Source organism: Gouania willdenowi, chromosome 7, assembly GCF_900634775.1.
Source record: "Gouania willdenowi chromosome 7, fGouWil2.1, whole genome shotgun sequence".
Lineage (NCBI taxonomy): Eukaryota > Metazoa > Chordata > Actinopteri > Blenniiformes > Gobiesocidae > Gouania > Gouania willdenowi.
The window spans coordinates 12602308-12623960 of record NC_041050.1 but is presented as its reverse complement, the minus strand read 5'-3'; the positions used below and the strand labels follow the sequence as shown (position 1 = coordinate 12623960).

At 40.2% G+C, this 21653-nt stretch overlaps 1 protein-coding gene across 6 annotated transcripts in view; it reads right to left on the bottom strand.

Moving 5' to 3' along the window:
- Positions 1-21653, bottom strand: part of magixb (MAGI family member, X-linked b) — a 71450-nt gene that overhangs the window by 4090 nt on the left and 45707 nt on the right. For 3 of the 6 annotated variants that reach the window (XM_028452908.1, XM_028452905.1, XM_028452909.1), the window contains 11 exons: positions 19392-19590; positions 17748-17818; positions 15399-15560; positions 13417-13933; positions 12008-12557; positions 11086-11149; positions 10060-10455; positions 3301-3501; positions 3149-3225; positions 2892-3038; positions 703-841 (listed from right to left, as the gene is read on the bottom strand). In XM_028452908.1, coding sequence (XP_028308709.1) covers positions 703-841; positions 2892-3038; positions 3149-3225; positions 3301-3501; positions 10060-10455; positions 11086-11149; positions 12008-12557; positions 13417-13933; positions 15399-15560; positions 17748-17818; positions 19392-19590 — 2523 coding nt within the window. Of the gene's footprint in view, positions 1-362; positions 467-702; positions 842-2891; positions 3039-3148; positions 3226-3300; positions 3502-10059; positions 10456-11085; positions 11150-12007; positions 12558-13416; positions 13934-15398; positions 15561-17747; positions 17819-19391; positions 19591-21653 lie in introns of all 6 variants that reach the window. The other 3 variants (XM_028452910.1, XM_028452911.1, XM_028452906.1) reach the window with 3 other exon arrangements.

Here is a 21653-nt window from a genome sequence, read left to right as displayed (position 1 = left end):
CTATTGGCTCAGATCCAAATTCAGCAGAGAGTCTGTGAGAATAATGCAGGCCCAACATCCCAAGCTAGTTGACTTACCGGTACATTATGTTTTTCTACCCCTATACCGTGTCACATTTTTGATTTAGGGGAAATCATCAGTTGTGTCATAAAACCATCTGATTTTACTCAGTTGGTCCAAAGCATGTTCATTTATCGACTAGGCAATATATTACCATATTTAGGGCCTTTAAAAGCTGACTTTCTGCTTGGTAATGCTGATGTCCTGGTGCCAGATAAGTACATTCTCTATGTTTCATCCACTGGATCAAATCATGGGTAGGAGCAGAGGGATGTAGAGAGACATAAAACTGGAGAACTAACAGGAACCATTACCAACCGCGTATTCTCTGTCCGTCCAATGACATAGAAGCAAGGCTCGCCTAGCTTGGAGTTGGTCATACATAGAGACAAACTGGAAAGCTCCACTGAGCGAGGAAGAAAAAGGGAAAAGAGTGGAGCAGAGAGAATGAAGACGTGAAAAGTAAGAAAAACAGGTACAAGTGAGGTTAGACTGAAAGTTAGAAGACATCAGAAAATCATCAGAGTAAGAAATGGATTAGGGAGTATTGGTATTTTATAATCTCATCAAAAAACAAGACAATAGGCTCACATGTAAAAGCCATGAGGTCCACTGTGTTCTTAATCTACCAAATCTTCTTACCGTAGTCAGGCACATAGCCATTTCCTCTTTTGAGGACCAGGTGGATGCGGTGACCTCCTCTGCGGATCTGCTCCACTGCCTGGCTGTGGGACATACCAGCAGTGGTGTCACCGTTTATCTCCACCAGCTGATCGCTCACCTGCAGTCAAAATAAACATCACCATTGTAAGTATTCATCACATAAATATTTAATACAGGTCTACCTTTGAAAAGTGTAAAATTGTCCGGATTGGAAAAAATACTGACAGTAGTTAGTGAAGGAACATTCAGGAACAGCTGCTGGACACATAATCAGATAAATCCATAGTGTATGCCTCATTGATCAATAAATTGAAGCTAATTTGCTCACAAAAAAAACAGATAACTGTTCTTCTTGTCTGGCAAAATGACTGCAAGAATGAAGCAAAAACACTTCTCCACTCCACATCCCACAATACAATGCAAAACTTCTATGAAAATGCCAGTAAGAGAGTGGTTAAAGTGGAAATTTTCAAATGGCAATTTCAACCTTTTTTGGAGTAAATGATGTTTGATTCATTGATCTATGAGGCCTACACTATGAGGCGGATTTGCTAAGATCTAAAATTGAGGTGCTGAACCACTTGCATGCCGAAATACATTTAGTGGCGCTGTTTCCTTATTTGTTGTAAGGAATTTACTAAGATTGCAGTGCAAATCCGTGCACATGCAGACGTGGTTGAGACCGCCCTATTTAAATGGGGATTTTTCGTGTTCAACGTGGAGAAGGGAAGAGAGCTAAGGGCCCAAAAACGCAAAATTACATTTGAAGCTGTTGGAGCTGATTGAAAAATCAGAATAAAAAATAAAAAATAAAATAAATTAAAGCCCAACTGGGCAGTGGTGTGCCAAGGGTTGCTGATTTGAATCTCACCTGGGCCATCACTATGAAATGCTGAGCAAGTCCCATGACCCAAACTGCTCCCCGGGCGCTATACCGTGGCTGCTCACTGCTCCTCAAGAATGGGTTAATGCAGCGATCGAATTGCCGCTCTGGGCAACTTCCAAGTCGATTGTCATTTACAATATAAACGAAAACAGGCGTGGGACGAGCGTGTGCCCTCGTTTCTAAGTTTGACAGTTTTTTTAAGTATGCACTTCTTAGTTTTTAGGATACGCGAGCTGAAGTGATCTTACCTAGACACAGTTTTATAAATGAGGCCCCTGGAGAGTGAATTTGTGAGATCTTGTGATTCCCGCTAAACATTAAAATAAAATAGGCTATATTAAGTGAAAAAATAAAATTTTTATTTTATATCTCTGAAAGACAATAAATTGAAAAAGTGTCCTATGAACAGTGACACTATTTTAGTGCAATATTCCAGTAAAACAATATATTGGTTCCTTCAACAAACAGTGACAAAATTCCTGTGAAGACCGACCTGCACATTTTAGTGGAAAAGCAGAAAAGGTTTTGGAAAAAAAAAAAAAAATTGGTACTTAGCGGGAGCATATCGATAATCGATCGTGTGGAAAAATATCGCCGTATTGAGATATCGCACTCCTAGTTCGGACCCTGAGCATGTGGACTTCTCTGTCTGCTGAACAAACCATTTAACTATGTAGCCAACAAAATACATATAAATAAAAGTGCTGTTACTTGAGTGGACTTAAAAACTAATTTAATGTGGCTACTCCGTCGGTCCTCGTTGCATTGAAAATATACCATGGAAAACAGGCTCCTTGGCAAATGGCAGGAACTGTCCTATTGATATATTGATAACATTGATGATGAGTTACTGCAGCAAACTTGCACCATTGCTGCCTAACATACGCTGGTCAGCGCTGCTTTTGGGTTGACACTCGCCATCAAAATCTGACGTTAGTCTAAACCCAAAGACGTAATCTGTGCAGTCGAAACATGAAGACTGAGAAGAAGACGAGCTGCAAGGTGTGTGCTGGAAGAGTATAGTGATGTGGTGATGTGTGCACATGATTTTACAGCAACAAACTTTTAGTAAATCCACCCCTATTTTTTTATCTCATAAAAATGATTATGCGTTGCAGCTTTAATTTAATGTTTGTTTTAACATTTTATGAACCTAAACCTGTGTAGATTGTATCCAGTCTTGTAGCTAACATACATTACTTTACTTGCTCCCTTTTCAGGAGGGAAATGCACTTCTTTATCTTGATTTAGAAAACAATGAAAAAAAAAAACACCAACTAACCTGTATTTTTTGGCTGCGTGAAGCCGGCCCCCCCTCCATCAGCCCCAGGACATACAGGCCCATGTTATACTCACTTCCACCTCGGAGGCTGAAGCCAAAGCCTGAGGGACCACGGTCCAGATCTACACTGTAATACCTAGAGTCATGCTGAAAGACACCAGCAGCACAAACTCAACACTGATAACTAAGATCCACACAATCAAATTGAGTTACCTCGGTGATCAGGTCAATTCAAGTCTGCTAGCTACTGTCTTCACCTTTTGACGTGAGCGTTGTCCTTTTCGGCTCCTGTGATTAGTGTCAAAGTCTGTCGGTTCTGACAAGGTTGAAGAGTCTGAAAAAGACAACGACTATGGTTAGATTGTGCTTCAGACGAGCAGAATAATAATAATGATGTGTGTGAGCTTACATGTGCTGGGACGGGGAACAATGGTGAGACGCAGAGTGTTTCCCGCTCTACGAAGGATCTGTGCTAGTTCCCGGTGGGGCAGAGTTACCACCGAACGTCCCTCCACGGCCTCCAGACGATCCCCAGGACGGATTTGGCCGCTTTTTGCAGCCGGACTCCCACGACGGATCGTAACAAAGCGGTGGGGAAGGAGAGATGCAGCTAAAAAGTATAGGAACACATCAAATCTGTTAGTGTACTGTTTCGTCACAGTGCAGCAGCTGTAGAAGTTTCTACAGGACTCCACTCAGCCAGTACAGCCAGTAAACTTTCCTTTTAGCTGAAGCTCGTAAATAATAAGTGGGTATAAGAGTAGATAAATGAAAGGCAGTATGATTCATGTCACCACTGGGCGTGACAGAATTCTTCAAACAAGCTGCAATTAATTAGGCTAAGGATTGTGTTATGGCTGGAACTCATAATTTCCCTTCCACTAAAGCCTTTCCATACACCTCCTCCACTGTCACCTTGAAACACCAACACATCTCTAGACCCTTTGCTATATGGACGGACAGAGTTTTCCAACTTAAATCATTTCTCTTTCATCTAAAGAAAAGGAAGTCCAAAAACAAAAGATTTCCATCCATTATTCACCATCCTTAACCTGTCATACTGTACATTAAATATTAAGACTACACTTCATGCAGCCCTGGCTTTTCTACAATCCCTTAAACCTCCAGTATGACTTTGTTGGTTTAGCCTTGATTTCAGAGATGCTCTCACTATAAAATATTCAAATCACAGAACATTATTAACAGCAGCAATAACACTTAGATTTTTCAGCATCAATGTACAGTGTGAAGCAGGTGGAAAAAGGTAGGTGTGAGCGTGTGCATGCCTATTGCATGTGTGATAAAAATGTCAAACAATAGAGCTCCATCTTACAGGTATAAAGCAAAATTTTAGTTTAGAAAACAAACAACCCTCCCCACTTTTTGAAAAAAAGCACATGCGCAACACTCTACCTACTCCCAAGAGGGAACTGAACGCGTATTAAACGTGTGCGATAGAGCGTGCACAAGCCCAGTTTTTCCTTGTGCACAGCTCTGTTTACAAGTTAGTGTTGGCATCGCTGAGGTGAGGCATCAGTGGGAAGCCCAACCTGTGCTTTCAGCGCACGCCATTGTGTGAAAGAATCTCCTAACCCAGTGAGAACAGCGAGATTCAATGAATGGCTGAAACTGTAGCTGACGAGACACAAACACTTTAAAGTGCGCATGCACAGCAAGCGAAAACTAGCTAGGGGCGCGCACGTATGACGTCCATGTGTAAACATATCACCAGAAGGATTGTCAATTTATTTGTATAGCGCATTTCATACATAAGGCAACTCAATGTGCTTCACATGATCAAAAAGTGCAACAGAAAACATTCAACAGCTTAGAATCTATAAGAACATCATTTAAAATCATCAGTAAAATCATTTTAAATCTTCAGCAAAGACATTACATCAACAACATGACCAAAAATCTCCCTCTCAATCATACGCAGTAGAGAAAAAGAGTGCCTTTAACTTTGATTAAAAAATGTTCACATGTTCACATTGGATGCCAATAGACCAATAGTCTTGATGATCCACCCGGAGATAGAAGCCAAAAAAACGTCCTCCACAATACCTTTAATATTCACATCACACAATAAAACAGAGACAAACAAATATTAGAAGCTGAGTAGTGTACATAAAGAGGTGCTATGTTCTGGTACAGGAAGCAAAGCTGTTATCTGACACATGATAATTACTTTTTGTTCCCTACACATCAGAAACAGATGGCGAGGGGAGGTTCTATACACTCAACCACCAATGTTTTTGTTACACCCTGCTAATATTAGACTGAACCTCCAGTTTCTTCCAGAAGTGCCTTCATTATTCATGTTTTTTTTTTTCCAATGAACTGCTAGAAATCTCCTCCAATGACTTTCATCCATAATGACATGATAGCATCACACAGCTGCTGCAGAATACATGCACTTCCAAATTCGGAATGTCCCACGTCATTCCAAAGACGCTCTATTGGAATGAGGGAACGTGGTGGCTACAGGGAAATAATAGTCATGTTTGCAAAAAAAAAAAAAAAGTATCTATTTTTCCTGCTAATATCATCAATCAGAGGATGGTACGCTCTGGTCTGACAGGTAAGTTGAGGCGTGGGACAGTAGAGGATCAAAATGCAAAGGAATGAGGAAGAGGAGGCAGAAATTGTTAAGTTATGATATCCAAAATAAACTTTAAGTCAAAGCAAACTAAAACAAATCCATAAAACTACAATCTTGAAACTCAGATTGAAAACACAAGGAGTTTGACATTGACAATGCACCAGCAAAACCTCTGTGTTCATGCACAGCTTAAGTATTGAGGTCAATGACGGTGAGCTAACAGAGAGAAAGAGAGGGAGATCTATTCAAGCTTGCACAGGGGGTGCCATACATGACAAAGGACTTTATAATGTGAAAACAGCTAGTAACCCAGACAAACTAAATGAAAAACAGGAATTTAAACAAAACAAACAAAACTCAACTGGAAAAGAACCTTGAACCACGAGAAAACCAGAGTTACCAAACATAAAAGCGAACACCACGCACCACTCAACACGTTAAACATAAACATGAATCAAATACAAAACAAGCCAAGGTCATAATAGTCTACACCTATACATCAAAACTGATAAGATTCCTCTTTCAAAACCTACTTTTTTTCATTATTTTACATTTGTGGAAGTTTCCAAGTAAATAAGGCCGCAACTGATTTTTTTCACGAGTAGCCTTGAATGTTTATTGAATCAAAATGACTGTGATCATGACTTTAGTATAGTTGTTAAACACGGACTAAATGAAACAATAAAAATGCTCAGTCTAGAGGCCGTTGAGTAGCTAAACTGGCAAATAAAGCTGAGAATATCCAACATCCTGCACGATAAAAAAAAGTGTCTGGCAACTATTCCACCCCATTAATTAGAATGTATGTCTAAGTCAAAGACTAAAAGGGCAAACACATTAGAAAAACATTGATGGAAGGATTATTTTAATATTGTCTCTAGTTAGAAGTACAGTAATGGTTGCTTTAGGTATATGGAAATAATTTAATAACCTTTAACAACACAGCAAAAATAGAGGTACTCATGGTAGTATAAAATGTTTTTCACTGTGAGTAAAATAAGTCTATGAGAGCATGTGGTTTTACTAATTACAATTTTAAATTCCAATTTCCAAAAAAATGCACTAAAGGCTAAACATAGAACGCAACATACTGTATGTCTAGTTTGCTGTGTGACATGACTGTAAACCTTACCTCAAAGTGCATGTGAGGTTATTGGGAAATAAAAAAGGCTTCCATGAGCTGTACATTTGGCTGTTTTCTGCTTCTCCGGCTATATTTTCCAAAAGTTGCTGATTACTGGCAAATTGTCCTACCCATGAGAGACATCTGAGTGACAGCTGGCTGTTCTGAAGTAGTGTTAGTGGCCTCATGTAACCCCTAAGGCAGCATAAAGACACAGAAAGACCCTCATTTAACTGACATAAATAATACACACTCTTCAGTCTGTATCCTTCCTGGTTAAAAATATCATGTATAATTTATTGTAATGAGAAAAGAAATTAAATCCATGTTAATGATAAAAAAAATATGTGCATTCTTTGACAAGTAGTTAGTCAATATAGTCAAGGGACAGTGAAAAGACACAGGCTGTAAAAAAGCCCAGAGACACATCTCCAATCCAGGCCTAATCTGGGTGACCCAGGCAGAAACGGCAATCAGGTCAAATCAAAGCCAAGGCCGCTTTACAAATAGTCTTCTTATCATGTATAATACATCAGTCGTGAGTAAACATGTGAGTACACATGCAACAGAATGCTTGCATTATATACAGCATGCACAGACACATGCACAGACTTAGAGAGATTGGGACAGATGTAGTGTTGGACACAATGAAATCACACAGAAATGCATCCAAATGCTTTTCTATTGTGGTTTTATTTCTATAGCCTGCAATGTTCTACTGTCCAGAATAATCCCACTGCGTTATGCCCTGTAGCTAGCCAACCTCTCACATACTGCACTGATCACTGCTCTAAAGTGCTAGCTGCACTAACACCCCCCCGCCTTTGCTCTGCAGCTCAAATGATCAACGATTGCAAACATCCCAATGAGGTCTGCGGATGCCTGCGACATGACAGAAGAGAGCTAATCTTTAGCAGAATCATTCCCACGCACGTGCACACAAAAGCAGGTTGTAATTCACCGTGCATTAGCACATGATCACATCACATTATGTGAACGACAACAAACCCCTCAATGCTCTTAGTTCAGTTGTTGCTTCAATCATTAAAGCAAACACACACAGCAACAGACAGCATCAGTCTGATGTGCCATCCCCATTCTAAAACATGTGACTTAGTGGGCCTAACTTTCCCACACTTAACACGTCACACAGTGCAAACTTTAGTGCCTGTCAAACCTCTGCCTCATGCAAACATCAAAGACTGCACCAAGCCTGCAGTCTGTGCACATTTATCCTTGCTGTGAAAAAAAAATAAAAAAAATTCAGAGGAAATAATTACGTTTAGAGTCCTTGACAGTTTTCAAAGCAGACTGCAGTCTCTCCAGCATGGCTCTTTGGTGAGGATGCACAGACAACAAAAAGTGAAAAAAAGAAATCCAATCCTTGCCAGGCAGCTTGAAGATGTTGGCATTAACGTGGAATGGTCAACAGGAGCTGAAACACCAGTTATCTGTAACCTCTGTTGCTTGTTCAGTGAGGGAAACATTCAGTGAGGTATTTCTCTTGAGAGTGACGGAGAGAGAGCAGGAGATAGGAGGGAGAGACGGAGGGAGAGAGAGAGTTTTAATCTTTTGAAAAACCAGACTGGATGCTTTTACTGCAGAGTAAAAGGGGTGTAAAGAGAGAGAGGGGGAGGAAGAGAGGGAGGGAGAGGAAGAGAGGTGGGTGGCTGCGTATGGGACAGAAACGAGTGATGTAGGAATGACTTATAAGGTGTGACTAGGAAAGGAGAGAGATAGCAAGAGGTAAATGATAGAGAATGAGGTAAAAACAGACCTTCGTCTGTGGAATGATGAAAGTGAAATAAAAAAGGAGTGTAAGGGTAGAGGAAAACAGAGGTTTATGAGGAGGGACTGCCTGTGCTATGCTGAGACCGGAGCACCTCTACAACCTTAATATCTGCATGAACACACATATGCATGTTAGCTGTAGCCATAAAGCTAATTGAACAGGGAAAGGGCAGCCACTACAAGACGTGGGAAGAAGGAAAAGGACAATTCATCAACGGAAGGCTGCAGTTTAGCTGCTATTCATAAGCATTAACAACAATAACACACTGTCCTGGTGAGGTTAAGCTATATTTTTAGATTATTGTTTTCTTCATGGAACAAAATAATGATCATTAGTTATTTATTCATTTGATAATACATATTTTTTTTGTTTTTCAGATGGTCCAGTACACACTATATTTTTTACCAAAGCTTTGAAAGCATCACAATACAGTAACAATGTAGCTGATACTTTATATATAATATATTAATATTAATATATATATTTTAACTTTTTATTATTATTGTTGGAAGTTGGAATTGGTCACAGTCTAATTTGTCAGTAATCTGTCAGTAATTTAAAAAAAGAACATTATAATTATTAGATAATGAACTAATGAAAGCCAGAGTGGGTGCAAATTTTAAACTCAATACATTTTTGTGTTTCTTTTAACAAGTGTTGAATAGGTGTTGTTTCATGAACTTTAACCTTTATTAAATGAATCGGACTGATGCCACAATGCTTTTATTGTGACATTTTTATTTTTATTTGGTCGTTTAAGGTCATTTTAACTAACTAGAAAAAACAAAGACTGATCTTAGCCTTGAGCTACAGCTGTGGTTACTATGAGCACTCAGTCAACCAACATTCTTTCCTGCATCATCAATGTCATTTGATTTTGTGTTGTTTGCAAAAACCAAAGCCCTGAAGTGGATCTGTTTATGTCACAATGCACTCTGACTTTTGAAGGAACCGTCTTCCATTGTTTATTACACTACCACATCTGTGGAGATTGTGGATGTGTGCAGGCGTAAATAATGGCTTTGCAGCAGCTCACATTCTCACAGTTGTCAGATGATAGTCATTGTGAGACCTTCTCAGACTCTACTCTGAAAAAACTAATCTCTACCTGATAAGTAGAGGATTTCTCTTTGCAATAATTCAAATAACAAGGTATCTTTTGGTTATTGAGATCAGTGGTGATATAAGCCTTAAATAAAATATGACTTACAGTAAACCCTACAATTTTAGTGTTAAATTCAAAGCAAATTAGGGTGTGTGTGTTACTTAAAGACATCGCTAAGAAATGAGCCACACACAACATGACTATTTTTCTATTTCAAAAATAATAATAAAAGATGCGATGGAGAAAAATAACACAGAAAGGTGTTGGTACCAACCTGTAAAAACACTTTGCAAGAAAAAGATTGCATGATGACTCATCCACAGGCATGTAGCTATGGTTACCACTTGTGTAATTGCATAATGGAGCTTGTCTTACAACAATGTTCAAACAAATGTACTGAGAGGGTAACAAGTAACAGCTCGACCTCAACACAAATGTCCAAACAATGCTACAAACTATTCAATCAGTCAAAATTTTTTTTGCAATTAGACACTAAAACTGCTTATCTTGAGTCACAGGATTAATTGCCACAGCATTGGCTCTTACCTTTACCATTTTCCACATCCTGGGAGGCGATGACAAACCCAAAGCCTTCTCCAAGCTTCCTCCTCAGCTCCACATCGAACCCTCGAAGCAACCGGGTCGGTTCAGTGCTGTGTTTCCCTTGAACAGGGACAGGGACTGGGAGGCCATCTACCTCCTCCTCCAGGCCTGTGCTGATCCAGTCCTTGGGCTCCATAGTGAGGGTCACTGGGATGGACTCCAGGAAGCTGGTGCTCTGGATCAGAGAGGAGCGCGTTGGGGCTGGGGAAGGAGGCGTGCTGAACGCGGTGCGGGGCATTGGCAGTGATTCTGGAAGGTCGGCAGAGCTGTCAGGTAGAGGTGGTGGGCGAAGGTGCGGGGGGGGGAGTCTCCTGGTGGAGCCGGTGGAATGATAGATTCCTAAGAAAGCCCAAGAAACCATCTTTACTTGTTGTAATCATATCAGTTTAAAATGACACAAAGAAGCCCCAGAACTTAGTGTAAGTACACCCTAAAACCTATTTTTTCCAACAAATACATATATGATTAGGTATGAAGTAATGTAGTTTATTGATCCTTGTCCCACTCTTCACATTAAGTATTCCAATTTAGCATTTATAGTTGTAAAATGTCAGAGTGAATGCCCTCTATGGGTTGAACACCAGCTATTGCAATTTAATCTTGCTATAGGCAGAGATTAGATCAGTGATGTCTTTTTATATCAGTGACGTCAGTAGGTAAGATATTAGAATCAGCCAACAGATAACTCATTAAAAACAGTGATATACAAAGACAAGAGGACATGTTTAAAACACTAGGACATGAAGAAATGATGGTTAAAAAAAAAAAGAAAAGAAATTGATGCACATTTAAAAATAAATACAAATAATCCATAACAATAACAAAAATCATAATAGGCTCAAATCGAAAAGTGTAAAAAAATGTTTAAAAGATGAAGAGAAGACACGCAAAATCAAAAATTCAAAAGTGAAAAGAAAAAAAAACAAGGCCCAAAACATTGACCGACAAAGCAACATGAACAATATTTACCTCCTCTGTGGACCAGTAGAATGACTTCTCCCAGTTTGGTGTGTTCCTGCAGAATTATTTGTACCTGAAAAATGTTAAACAAATATGTCAAGAAAAACAGGTAAACTAGCCGAGAAGGGAAATCTGATGTCTTTGTTTCACTGGGGTGCTTATTTAACATGAGATACAGTGCAGCTACTTGTTGGAACAATGTTGTGGAATTTATTTGTTATTATTTAGTGATACGGTAGGTGGATGGTATTGAAATGGTCCTCGACATAGAAAATGTTAGAAATGATGAAAGTGCTTTTATTGGCATTACATTACAAAAGTAGGAGAGTGGAGACTTTTAAAAGAAAATAATACTCTTCTTAACATGTACTTGGCGCCGTTGCTGCAAGTGGTTGCACATTATAATCCTTGTTGTCAGTCTTTGGGCTTATGTCTTGTCAGTGATTTAGGAAACCTGAGTCTGTGTCTGAGTACACTGTGGCCTGAATCATCAGTCTGGAAAACAGCGACTAAAAACCACAACCACTAATCTTCACCCAAAATGCCATCATTAAAGTGTGAGGAACTATGACCAGTGCCTAAATTATGGGTAAATCATTCTCTGCCTCCAAACATCTCTCATATTGTATCTGTTCACTTGTATCAATGTGGGAGCATCGTTTTCTCCTTCAGTATATCTTCCCTTTATTTGGTGGCATGCCAGACTTACTTTGATGACTTTGCATGTTACTACAATGGCCACAGACACGTGTTTGCTTGATAGGAATTAGGAAACATTTAATGTCAGTGTAAATCTTTGTGGATGTATATATGAGGTTAAATATCAGACGGACTTAAGGTGAAAACTAGATAAACATGTGAGGTGCTTTTACTTTGATTCTCACTTTTAAATCAATGTTCTCTGCTCTCCTCTCCTTCAAGGCTCCATTACCTGTGCACAGCTTAGACTCTGGACATTTGCTCCGTTGATTTTGACAATAGCATCCCCTGGCTGCAAGGAGTTGCACTGCTTTCTGTCCACGATCCGTTTGACCACAGCCATCCTGCCCCCCAGACCACCGGCCATCACAGTGAAGCCCAGACCTCGATCCCCTTCAGTCTGAGACAAGGCCACAGGCACCAGTTCACCTTCGCTGAACCCACCAGGGCCGCTTCCCACACTCATCGCCCCGGGAGAGGAAATGCTGCTGGCAGTGGGGCTAGAATTGCCATGGAAACCATTGAAGCCATGGTGATGAGAACCGTTGGGGGTGGGAGACAATCTCATGTGGGTGGTCGATGGTCTGAAGAGGCGTGAGTGAGCACTGCGGGGGCCACCGGGAGAGGACGAGGGTCTCCGTGGTGAGTAAGGGAGGGGCAGTCTAGATCCTGACAGTGTGCACGTAGACAGGTCACTTTCAGATGATTTAGAGGTCCCATAATGTAAAGGATGAGGCATTTTAGAAAGGGAGTTATTGTTGTGGTTACGGATCATCGATGCCCTGAAGAGGAAAATAACATATTTTAGATTGAATCATTTTGTTTTGTCACAGACCTCCCCATCAATACATCTGTGTGACTACGATGCATTCTTTCAACTTTTATGTGAAGCAGATTTCATTGATTTTTAAATATCTTTTTATAAAAAACAAAATATAAAACACTAAGTGGGGGGTTGATTGTGAAGTTGTGCATGCATAAATAAACAGAATCTTTTCACAACATTTAGATTTACAGCAATACTTGTGAAATTTGTGATATTTACTTTTCTTGTAAAAATAAAATGTCAATCTTAAATGTAAATGCTATATCTAAATTTAAATGTTAAATAATTAATCTAAATCTAAATATTAAATCAAACAATTAGATGAGCTTTTATTTTGGTACCTCCAGTAAATTTGCATTTTAGTTAACTATTTAGTTTCACCCGTGACATTTAGATTTAACATGTAACATTTAGATTTAACATGTAACATTTAGATTTAACATTTAGCATTCAGAATATTTAACGTTTAGATTTAGATTTAACGTTGACATTGCTGTTGTTTTTTTTAGCATGCACAACTTTACAATTGGCACCGCATACATCGTTTACTAAACTTTAGATGAAATAAAAATTTAGTTGACATGTAGATATTTTATCTGAAACATATGGCCTCAAATATTTACCAACAGACTTCAAAACAGTAGCATTTTTGTTTGCAATATTTTGTGGTTGTACTGTTACTTTGACCTTCGTTGATTAGCTGCTGTCAAGGGTTCTGATTTCAATGAAAGGCATATGATCACTGACGTGACCAAAAGATAGAATTGGTTGTTATGTACATAAATGAAATCTTCAGTCTGTACTCGGTATGTTACCTGTGAGATCCGATGGCAGAGACGACCTCGCTGTCGCTCTGACTGGCCAACGTTGGGTCGAGCGACTGCAACCTAGCTAAACCTCTCATGGAACGAGGTTGGCGAACTGGAGATGAAGAGGCAGCGTAACTCAAACTTGCGCGTCTGTATGAGGGCAGAGGTCTGGAAGCGAATGTTGTGGCATTGCCATTTGCGTCCAAACTCACACCGGACTCCATAAAACTCCTTTCATCGTGGATACCATTGAAGGTGAAGTGATCATTCTCTGGCGTGGGTGTTGGGAGGCGATGTAACGGGTGATAAGACTGGGGCTGAGTAGTGGTGGGTGGATCCTCGGTGTCCAGTACCCTGGGTGAGTGTTGCTTGGGACAACCATCTGAATTGTAGAGCATGGGATAGCCTCGCCTGACCTCTACATCCACCATTTGCCCAACAGGCACAGATTTCAGCATCTCCACTACCTCTTTGTGTGACACTCCAAGCACACAAACATTACCAACATACACAAGGATGTCACCTACGAAAAGCACAAGGAGACAAATGTAACTATATAGTAGAAGTCAAACAATTCTACACGTTTACCTTTGGACTGCTTTGTAAAAGAATGGTTAGCAATGCTACCTCTCATCTAAATAACTTTGTGTTAACAAATCTCAAAATTAACCTTAAGAGTGAATATGAGTGCTACTGTAGCCTATCCCCCAGTGGTTCATAATGGAATAGGTACCATAGGCCAGGGGTTCTCAAACATTTTGGATCCAGGGACACCCTCACAATCCTTACATTAAATAAACATAATTTAAGACCATTTGTAGCCCTAAATGCCATAGGAATGATCTATTCCTCTAATGTTTCAACTTAAATATTTAAGCCATTGAGGCAACCATCGCACTTGACAGTAATACAGCAGCGCTTATTGTCTAGCATTATATACTGTACATGTAACAAATGTTTTTGTTTTTTTGTTAGTGCATTGGCCCCCATATGTAGTTGTTTTTGTTAAAGGTGTGTGTTTGTGCGTGTGTGTGACATCATGTGGAAGAAAGAATGTACAACATACTGACCACTTTTATAAGCATTATTAATAAGTTTATAGTATTTTGCTTTCTGTAATTATTTAACAAAATAAATATATATTCAATATATCATTTAATTAATTATTCTATGTAAGTTATTGCTGTTTTATTTCTAGCATAGAAATAAACTCCTACTGTATTAGCGAGTTAAAGGAAAATATTTGATAAAAGCTTCAGTTATCTTAATCTGCATATAATGTGTTTGCTGCACAGACATCATATGACTGTTTTCTTATACTCCCGATGATAAAATTAATAAATTCAACTGTTAAAGCAATCACTGGTTATTATTGAGCCTTACATTTCCTTTAGAACTCTAAAAATAGACGATATCACTAGTTTGCACTGTGTTACGTTTAACCTTGTTGACTCATGTCATACAAGTGCACAATCACGTGTTTTAGAAGTGAAAAGCAGTTGATGTATCTTATGTGGGTGGGGACTAATCCAACCAACTAAGCTCCCTAAACCGGCCTATTAACTGATAAGAACTAGATCAGTCCCTGCAGAGCCAGGATGTGTTCTGGCTTCCTAGACTGGTGATATGTGCTTGTACCAGCCTGTGTGAAAGCCTGCATGTGCATGTGTGCCCCTGTTTATGCAAGCGCTATGGCTAGATTATGTTGTGCTGGCCCTGAGGATTAAGGGCTGATCGTGATATGCGCTTTCTCTAGGGGATCAGATAATACCCACGTTATAATCACAAAAAGTGGAGGCAGAGAAAACACAAGTTCAATACTCATAAGGATTTACCAATCAATATGATAACATCACTCATCCTACAGCAACTGGAAAGCTCATACAATGTCATGCAAGAGGTTTGGGTTCAGCAGAAGTTAATTCACACGGTTTGTCTTTGCTGTATTAAATTATTTGACAAGGTTTTCCATGCTTTGCCACTTCTACCTGTCTTGAGTGCAGGTGGTCCGCTCGCTGTCACACTGTAGACCTGGAGGAACTCTCTTGGCCTGCTGCCCCCCACTATATTGAAACCAAACCCTCTGGTGCCTTTGGTTAAATGTGTGTGCACAGGAAAACCTCTAAGCTCGTCAGGCTGGTCTGTGAACCCTGAAAGTGCAAAGAAGTAACACATCACACACAAAGAGAGTGAGAGGGGGTCAGACATTAGCACTGCCAAGTGTTGAGAAAATGCTATTAGGGTAGACCCTAATAGCATTAGGGTCAATAGAAGTCGAGGAATTAAAGAGTAACTAAACCCTGAGGCTTTGATTGATGAGAGCTAGGCTGGAAATTAAAAGAGTGCCTTGATTATGGGCGGGGCTCCTGGAGCAGTTGAGACACACCCAGTCTATACCATAAAATCTCCAAAGAACAATATATGTCAGTGTTCGGGACCCCAAGGTCCCATAGGTTGTCTGAAATTTCTAGTAATTAATAAAAAACAATTACTGATTAAAAATATATTTTTTTTAAAATGATAACAAAACACTGTCTTAAACAATAATTTTCGACTTTCACTTTCTCAAATATAAATATAGCTTAAATAAGATGCAGCATAAAAAATATCTGATCTTGTGCATCTTGTCACTTTGTGCGCTAATCCTAGCTACTCTGTATTTGTAACACAATATAACAAACATAATGATCAAAAACCTAATTCTGGAAGGGGGGTGGGTGTTTTTGGGGTCACCAGAAATTTGTGATATCAAAATAGAGCCACAACCAAAAAAGGTTGGGAATCACTGATCTATGCTATGCTAACTATCTACTCAATAATCACTACACCTCTCTATTCACAATTCTCTCAATACTACCTACTCACCACAGATTGCCACAGGTGCTAGTTTTTATAGGAGGGGGCGTGGCCAATAGTGGTGGTTAGTGATGTAAGAAGCCACCAAAACATCACAAACCACCATTATCAGAAAAAGCTACATTTTATTGGAATAGTCAGGCTTCAACTCCTAGAGGGCAGTCCCACATATTTTTGCAACAAAATATGCAGAATTGAAATACTTGCTGAAATGTCAACAGTTGGACAAGGATCAATCAACTTCATACATAAATAATTTTGTTTTCAGCAGAAAAAAAATGGTTTTGGGGTTTAGTTATTCTTTAAACCACTACAAAAGTGTATGTGTGAGAGACTGATTGTTATGTTTCCTTGATTCCTAGGTCTAGTTGAACAGGCTGTAGCATTACCCAAGGTTAGAATAAGTGAATGTAGAAGATGGATGGATGTCTCAATAGTGCCCTGTAATATATGTGTACAAAAAGACCCTTTGCAAAGCAATGTGTCAGTATAAAAACTAAATCATTCAAAGAAAGGATGAAACATATCAACGTCAACATGTTGAATGTTAATCAAACAAAAAAAATACCAATCGAATAAAAGGTATTTGGATTTTAAAACATGAATCAGAAATCCAGATTAAAAAATAGCACTACCACAAACACACAAGACACTCACAGGCTAAATGTTGTACACACTTTTACATTGTTAGTTAATGGCTTTTTGGAAACGAGGTAAAAGAGAGTGATGGACACTGTAGAGCGAATGGCAGATGGCCTTCAACAAAAAACAACTCAAATCAAAGCATATGGCAGAAAGATTGCATCCATTACAGACACCAATTAAAAAAAAAAAAAAAGCTGTGTAATCCAAGAGCTCAAGTGGGTGTGGGGTTGGGTGGTGGAGCAGCATATTAATCCAGGTCTTTTTATTTACTGTTAATTTGCACTAACACAAGAGTGGAAAAAACTCCACGTATTGTAAATTTTTGTTTGTACTGTAACTCTAAGAAACTTCAGAAGCCTGTATAATAACATTATTCTGTAGTTCCAAGTCATTTGTAGTAAATTGTGCTCCTCTTGCACAGCCCTAATACCAAAATGAATAAGATATCACCTTCTGCTGGTCGGACATGTGTACTACACTTTTCACAGCACTTGTCACTGGCATCTTCTCACAGCTAACAGTAAATAGAGAAGCCAGAGAAGGTAGATTTTGAGAGTAAATCACGTGAGTTCATTATGTTGCTGTGAGTCACATGGCATCCATGTGTCGACCCTGCAGTTCCAACCTGGATCCCTGCCAGCAGCCCCGAGCTTTAGGCCCTAATCACATCCCATTCAGAGAGCAGCTCATCCCATCTCTTTTGACTCTGTCGAGCCGGCTGCGTGTGTTAGTTCCGCTCGAGACAAACATGTAGCCGTGTTTAACTTGTTCAACAGTTCAAATTAATGCCAGTGTTCTAATAACAGGGAAGAAAAAAAATAAACCAAGCGGCTCACATTCATTTTTGTGGAGGGTCTCTCTTCTGGAGAGATGAGGACTCTGCCAGCTGGTTCTCTTCGGGCTGCGCCTTGGAGGAACAAAGGGACAGAGAAAAGACACGCTGTTCAGGAAAGTGGCCAAATTAGATGCAATACTAAACTCAATGAGCATTTAATAAACAATAGAGGCGATCAGTGATCAACAGTCTGCAGCTGTATACTGGTTCTACCAAAGTCAGAGGATGTTAAAGGGGCAGTATTGTGAAAAATTCACTTCATAATGGTTTTGCGACAGTGATATACATCCCTTTAGCCTCATTCAGAGGGCCAAAGTTGAAAAAGTTTTGTTTCCTCTCTCCTTTGTTATTCTACATTTTGTAAAAAGTCAGCTCCATACAGGCGAGTTGGATTTTTCTCGCCAGGTGATGTCACATAGCAGAAACTCCTCCTCCTGACAATCCTGGCTCCTCCTGCCCTACAGGAATGTGAGCTCCTCCCTCTCAAACTACCCCACAGGTATAACAAACACTGAGGTTTAATAAAGAATATTCATTATACTTTGTCATTAAATTGACTTTTCAGAGGGCTAAAACTCTGCAAAACAGGAAAGTTTGGGAGAATAGTCATCAAATACTATGTTTTTGAACAAATGGAGAATGAAAATGAATGAAAAATAGTATAATACTGGACCTTTAAAGGAAAACGCTTTATTTGAATGGTGGCGAAACAGTAAATAGTGTTTCTTATTATATATTTGACTGCTCTGCATTGGGAGCAGATTGCTGTGAGGAATGTCTAGCCATCATCTACAACTGCTAGTCCTTTTTAATGCTGGGTGCTGGAGCCTTTTCCAGATAATTCAGGTCAAGGAAATCTGAAAAAGGGCAGACACACTCCCTCACAAACTTGTACAACACCTTTGGGGACATTTTTGATCTTCTGTGACTGTCTATTGAAGATATAAACACAGCATTGAGCTGCAGGTGCAATAAAGACAACTGGACCCTGGAAGTCAATCCGAGAGACACATAATTCAGCAACCTTAATATAAAGGTATTTGGTGTTCGATACACCCACCCGGTCCTTTAAAGACTAAAGACAAGATAAAAAAGTTTTTGAAAGAAACTAAAGTACTGCTTATACTTTAAATCGTTTTAGAGCAGGGGTGTCAAACTCCTTTTACTTCAGGGGCCAAATATACTCTAGACTAGTTTGATCTCAAGTGGGCAGCAGATTATTTGCACTTCCACGTATAAAAAATATGTAAAGTATGTAAGATGACACTGAATATATATGCAATAAGTGACAGATGTCAGTCCCTTCACCTAAGTTTCTTAAATTTTTTGACCAATTTTTATATAATTTGGAGAAATCTTTTTAAATAATTTGATGAAATTGACATATTTTGTAATCATTGGGAGTTCTTTCGACAATTTGCGATTAAAATGAATGCATGATGTAAAACTGTGAGCCCTTTAAATATAAATTTTTTTTTACTTTCACCAGCGGGCTGAATTAGATGCTCTAGGGCTAGGTTTGGCCCCCAGTCCTTAACTTTCACACACGTGTTTTAGGACTTCACCCTCCTGATGTTCATATTTATTTAGCTAAATAATATCATTCATTGTGCCTGATGTGATGCATCCTTTTCTAATCACTCACTCAATGTAAAGTGACTCTCCAGGTTCACTGAAGGCCTGCTCCCAGGGATCAGCAATCACACCTCTAATTCTGCCACTACTCCTTCCACCAATGACCCCGTTCTGCATGACACGCCCATCTCCTCCGCTGCTGGATGCCCGGGGCCGCCCTGCAGAGTGGTGCGAAGGCGGAAAGCTGCTGCTGACACCTGCCAAGCCACCTGTTATGAAATTGTAAAACACCAATGAGCTGCAATATATCATTTACAATGAAAGCTCTTCCCGCTGTCTGTGACCTTATGCTAGCAATGCCACTGAAGTGCATCAGTAGAGAAAACCTGAGGTCAGCATCTAAGCCGTCTTTGTCCTCCCTCTGAGGAGGCAGAGCATGTGACTGTGCATGCAACACCACCACTGCAGGACACATAAGCATATTTCCTACTTAGCTGTCCTTGCAGCTGTCCTTCAGATCTGAGCTCTGCTGCAAAACTAAAGAACGTCAGGCAGAGCGCCCAGCATCCCAGGTACACACAACCAGTGCTGCCCAACTCCTCCACCCACTATCACTTCAAAAGATGACTCAGCAGAGGTCAGGGTGTTGGATGACTCTCATCAAACTTCATCCTGCCTGCATTGTGCCATCACTCACCCCAAAGATGGCTGCCTGCTGCCATATCTGCCCGTTTGAAGATTTGGTTCCCTGTCTATCGGAGATTATCTAAATGTCTTCAATTTCCCTTTTTAGACCAGTTTCTTAATGCCACCACCTTTTGGAATCAAACAGTTTACCACCCAAGCCATACTGTGACATATTGTGCGCTTTTGCTTGGTCTGGCATGCCTTAAGCATAGCAACAACCATAAAAGTGTGAGTTTCTGCTCAAATGTGAGACCTTTAATCCTAATTATCCAAACTGAGACATTGACTAATAAAATACATTTAGAGGAGTTTATGAAAGGGGCTGTATAGGACATAAACCCAGAGAATACAAGTCATTTTGAGTGGGAGTCCTTCAAAAGTCCGTGATTACTCGCTTAACTTCCTCCATCAGAGCATCAGCCGTGCACTGTTCAAGAGAGAGTAAAGGTCCTTTAGGAAAGCTCTTCCTCTCTGCTTCATTGTCTACTACAACCAACATCACATCTTTACATTTACTGATTATTCAGAGCAACCAAAAGAAGCACAAATTGGCATTTTGACCAAAGAAGTTGCTAAAATGATCTAAAAGTAGGCTGGATTCTAATAAAACAAATATGGTGCAAAATAATGTGTTTTGATAGGCATAGATCTTCTAATAGGTATATTTCAAAGATTTTAGGCTACATTTGTAAAAACAGTGGAGGGTCCCTTTATGATGGCACAAATCTTTATTTATAAAACTCCCCTTTAATTGCTCTATTAGTAATAAAGTAGTTCCCTTTCAGTCGATTCACTCGGTACAACACATATAGTATGGGATATCACGCCCCCGCGTGGCCTACTGAAGAAAACCTCTAATCACGCCTTTAAGGCAGATGATCTGTGATGACGTAAATGAGGCTCCGCCTGCCTCATAAATTCGCTGTCATCACAGTCATCCTTCAGTTCTTACGCTCTTCACCTCGCTAAGAACACCTCTACCGAGTGGAGCTAACAAGCTGCTGCTAGTTAGCTCTGTCTCTGCCTTGGCTACTGCCTACTTAGAATTAGTTTAACTGCTCCTGTTGGTGTTAGCAGCTGCTGCTGCTGCCCGCGGAGCGCTAGTTCTATTAACAAGCTTCGGTGTATCAAAATGAGCACAAAGGCTAACGCAAGGAAGAAGTCTTCTGTTCGCCCCTGTCCTCAGGGGTGCGGCTTCTCCTTACACGATAAGGACCAGCACGAAGCATGTCCCGTCTGCCTGGGAATAGTCCACGCCAGGAGAGCGTTGACACAGCCCGAGTCCTGTACGTTTTGTCGCCAGCTTCGGCGTTCAACCTTGGAAAGGCGGGTCACTTTCGTGGAGAAGGTTCTGGGAAAAGCTGCGGTCGCACGGCATGACCCTCTCCTATCCGAGTCTAGGGACCCGGCTTCGTCCGAGTCTGGTGATGAGGAACCTGTGGTCGAAGTCCCCGCTACTAGTTGGGCTGACCACATGGAGTACGTGCACGGGTTGGCCGAGGTCGAGCCGGAGTTCTCCGAGGGCTCTAACCTGCCTCTGGTAGGACTAGAAGCCGACCGTGAGGACGATGACGTGCTGGACATCGGTCTGGACGTTCATGGTTTGTCGGAGGATGAGCTAGATGCGTTGTCGCCTGGAGAATGT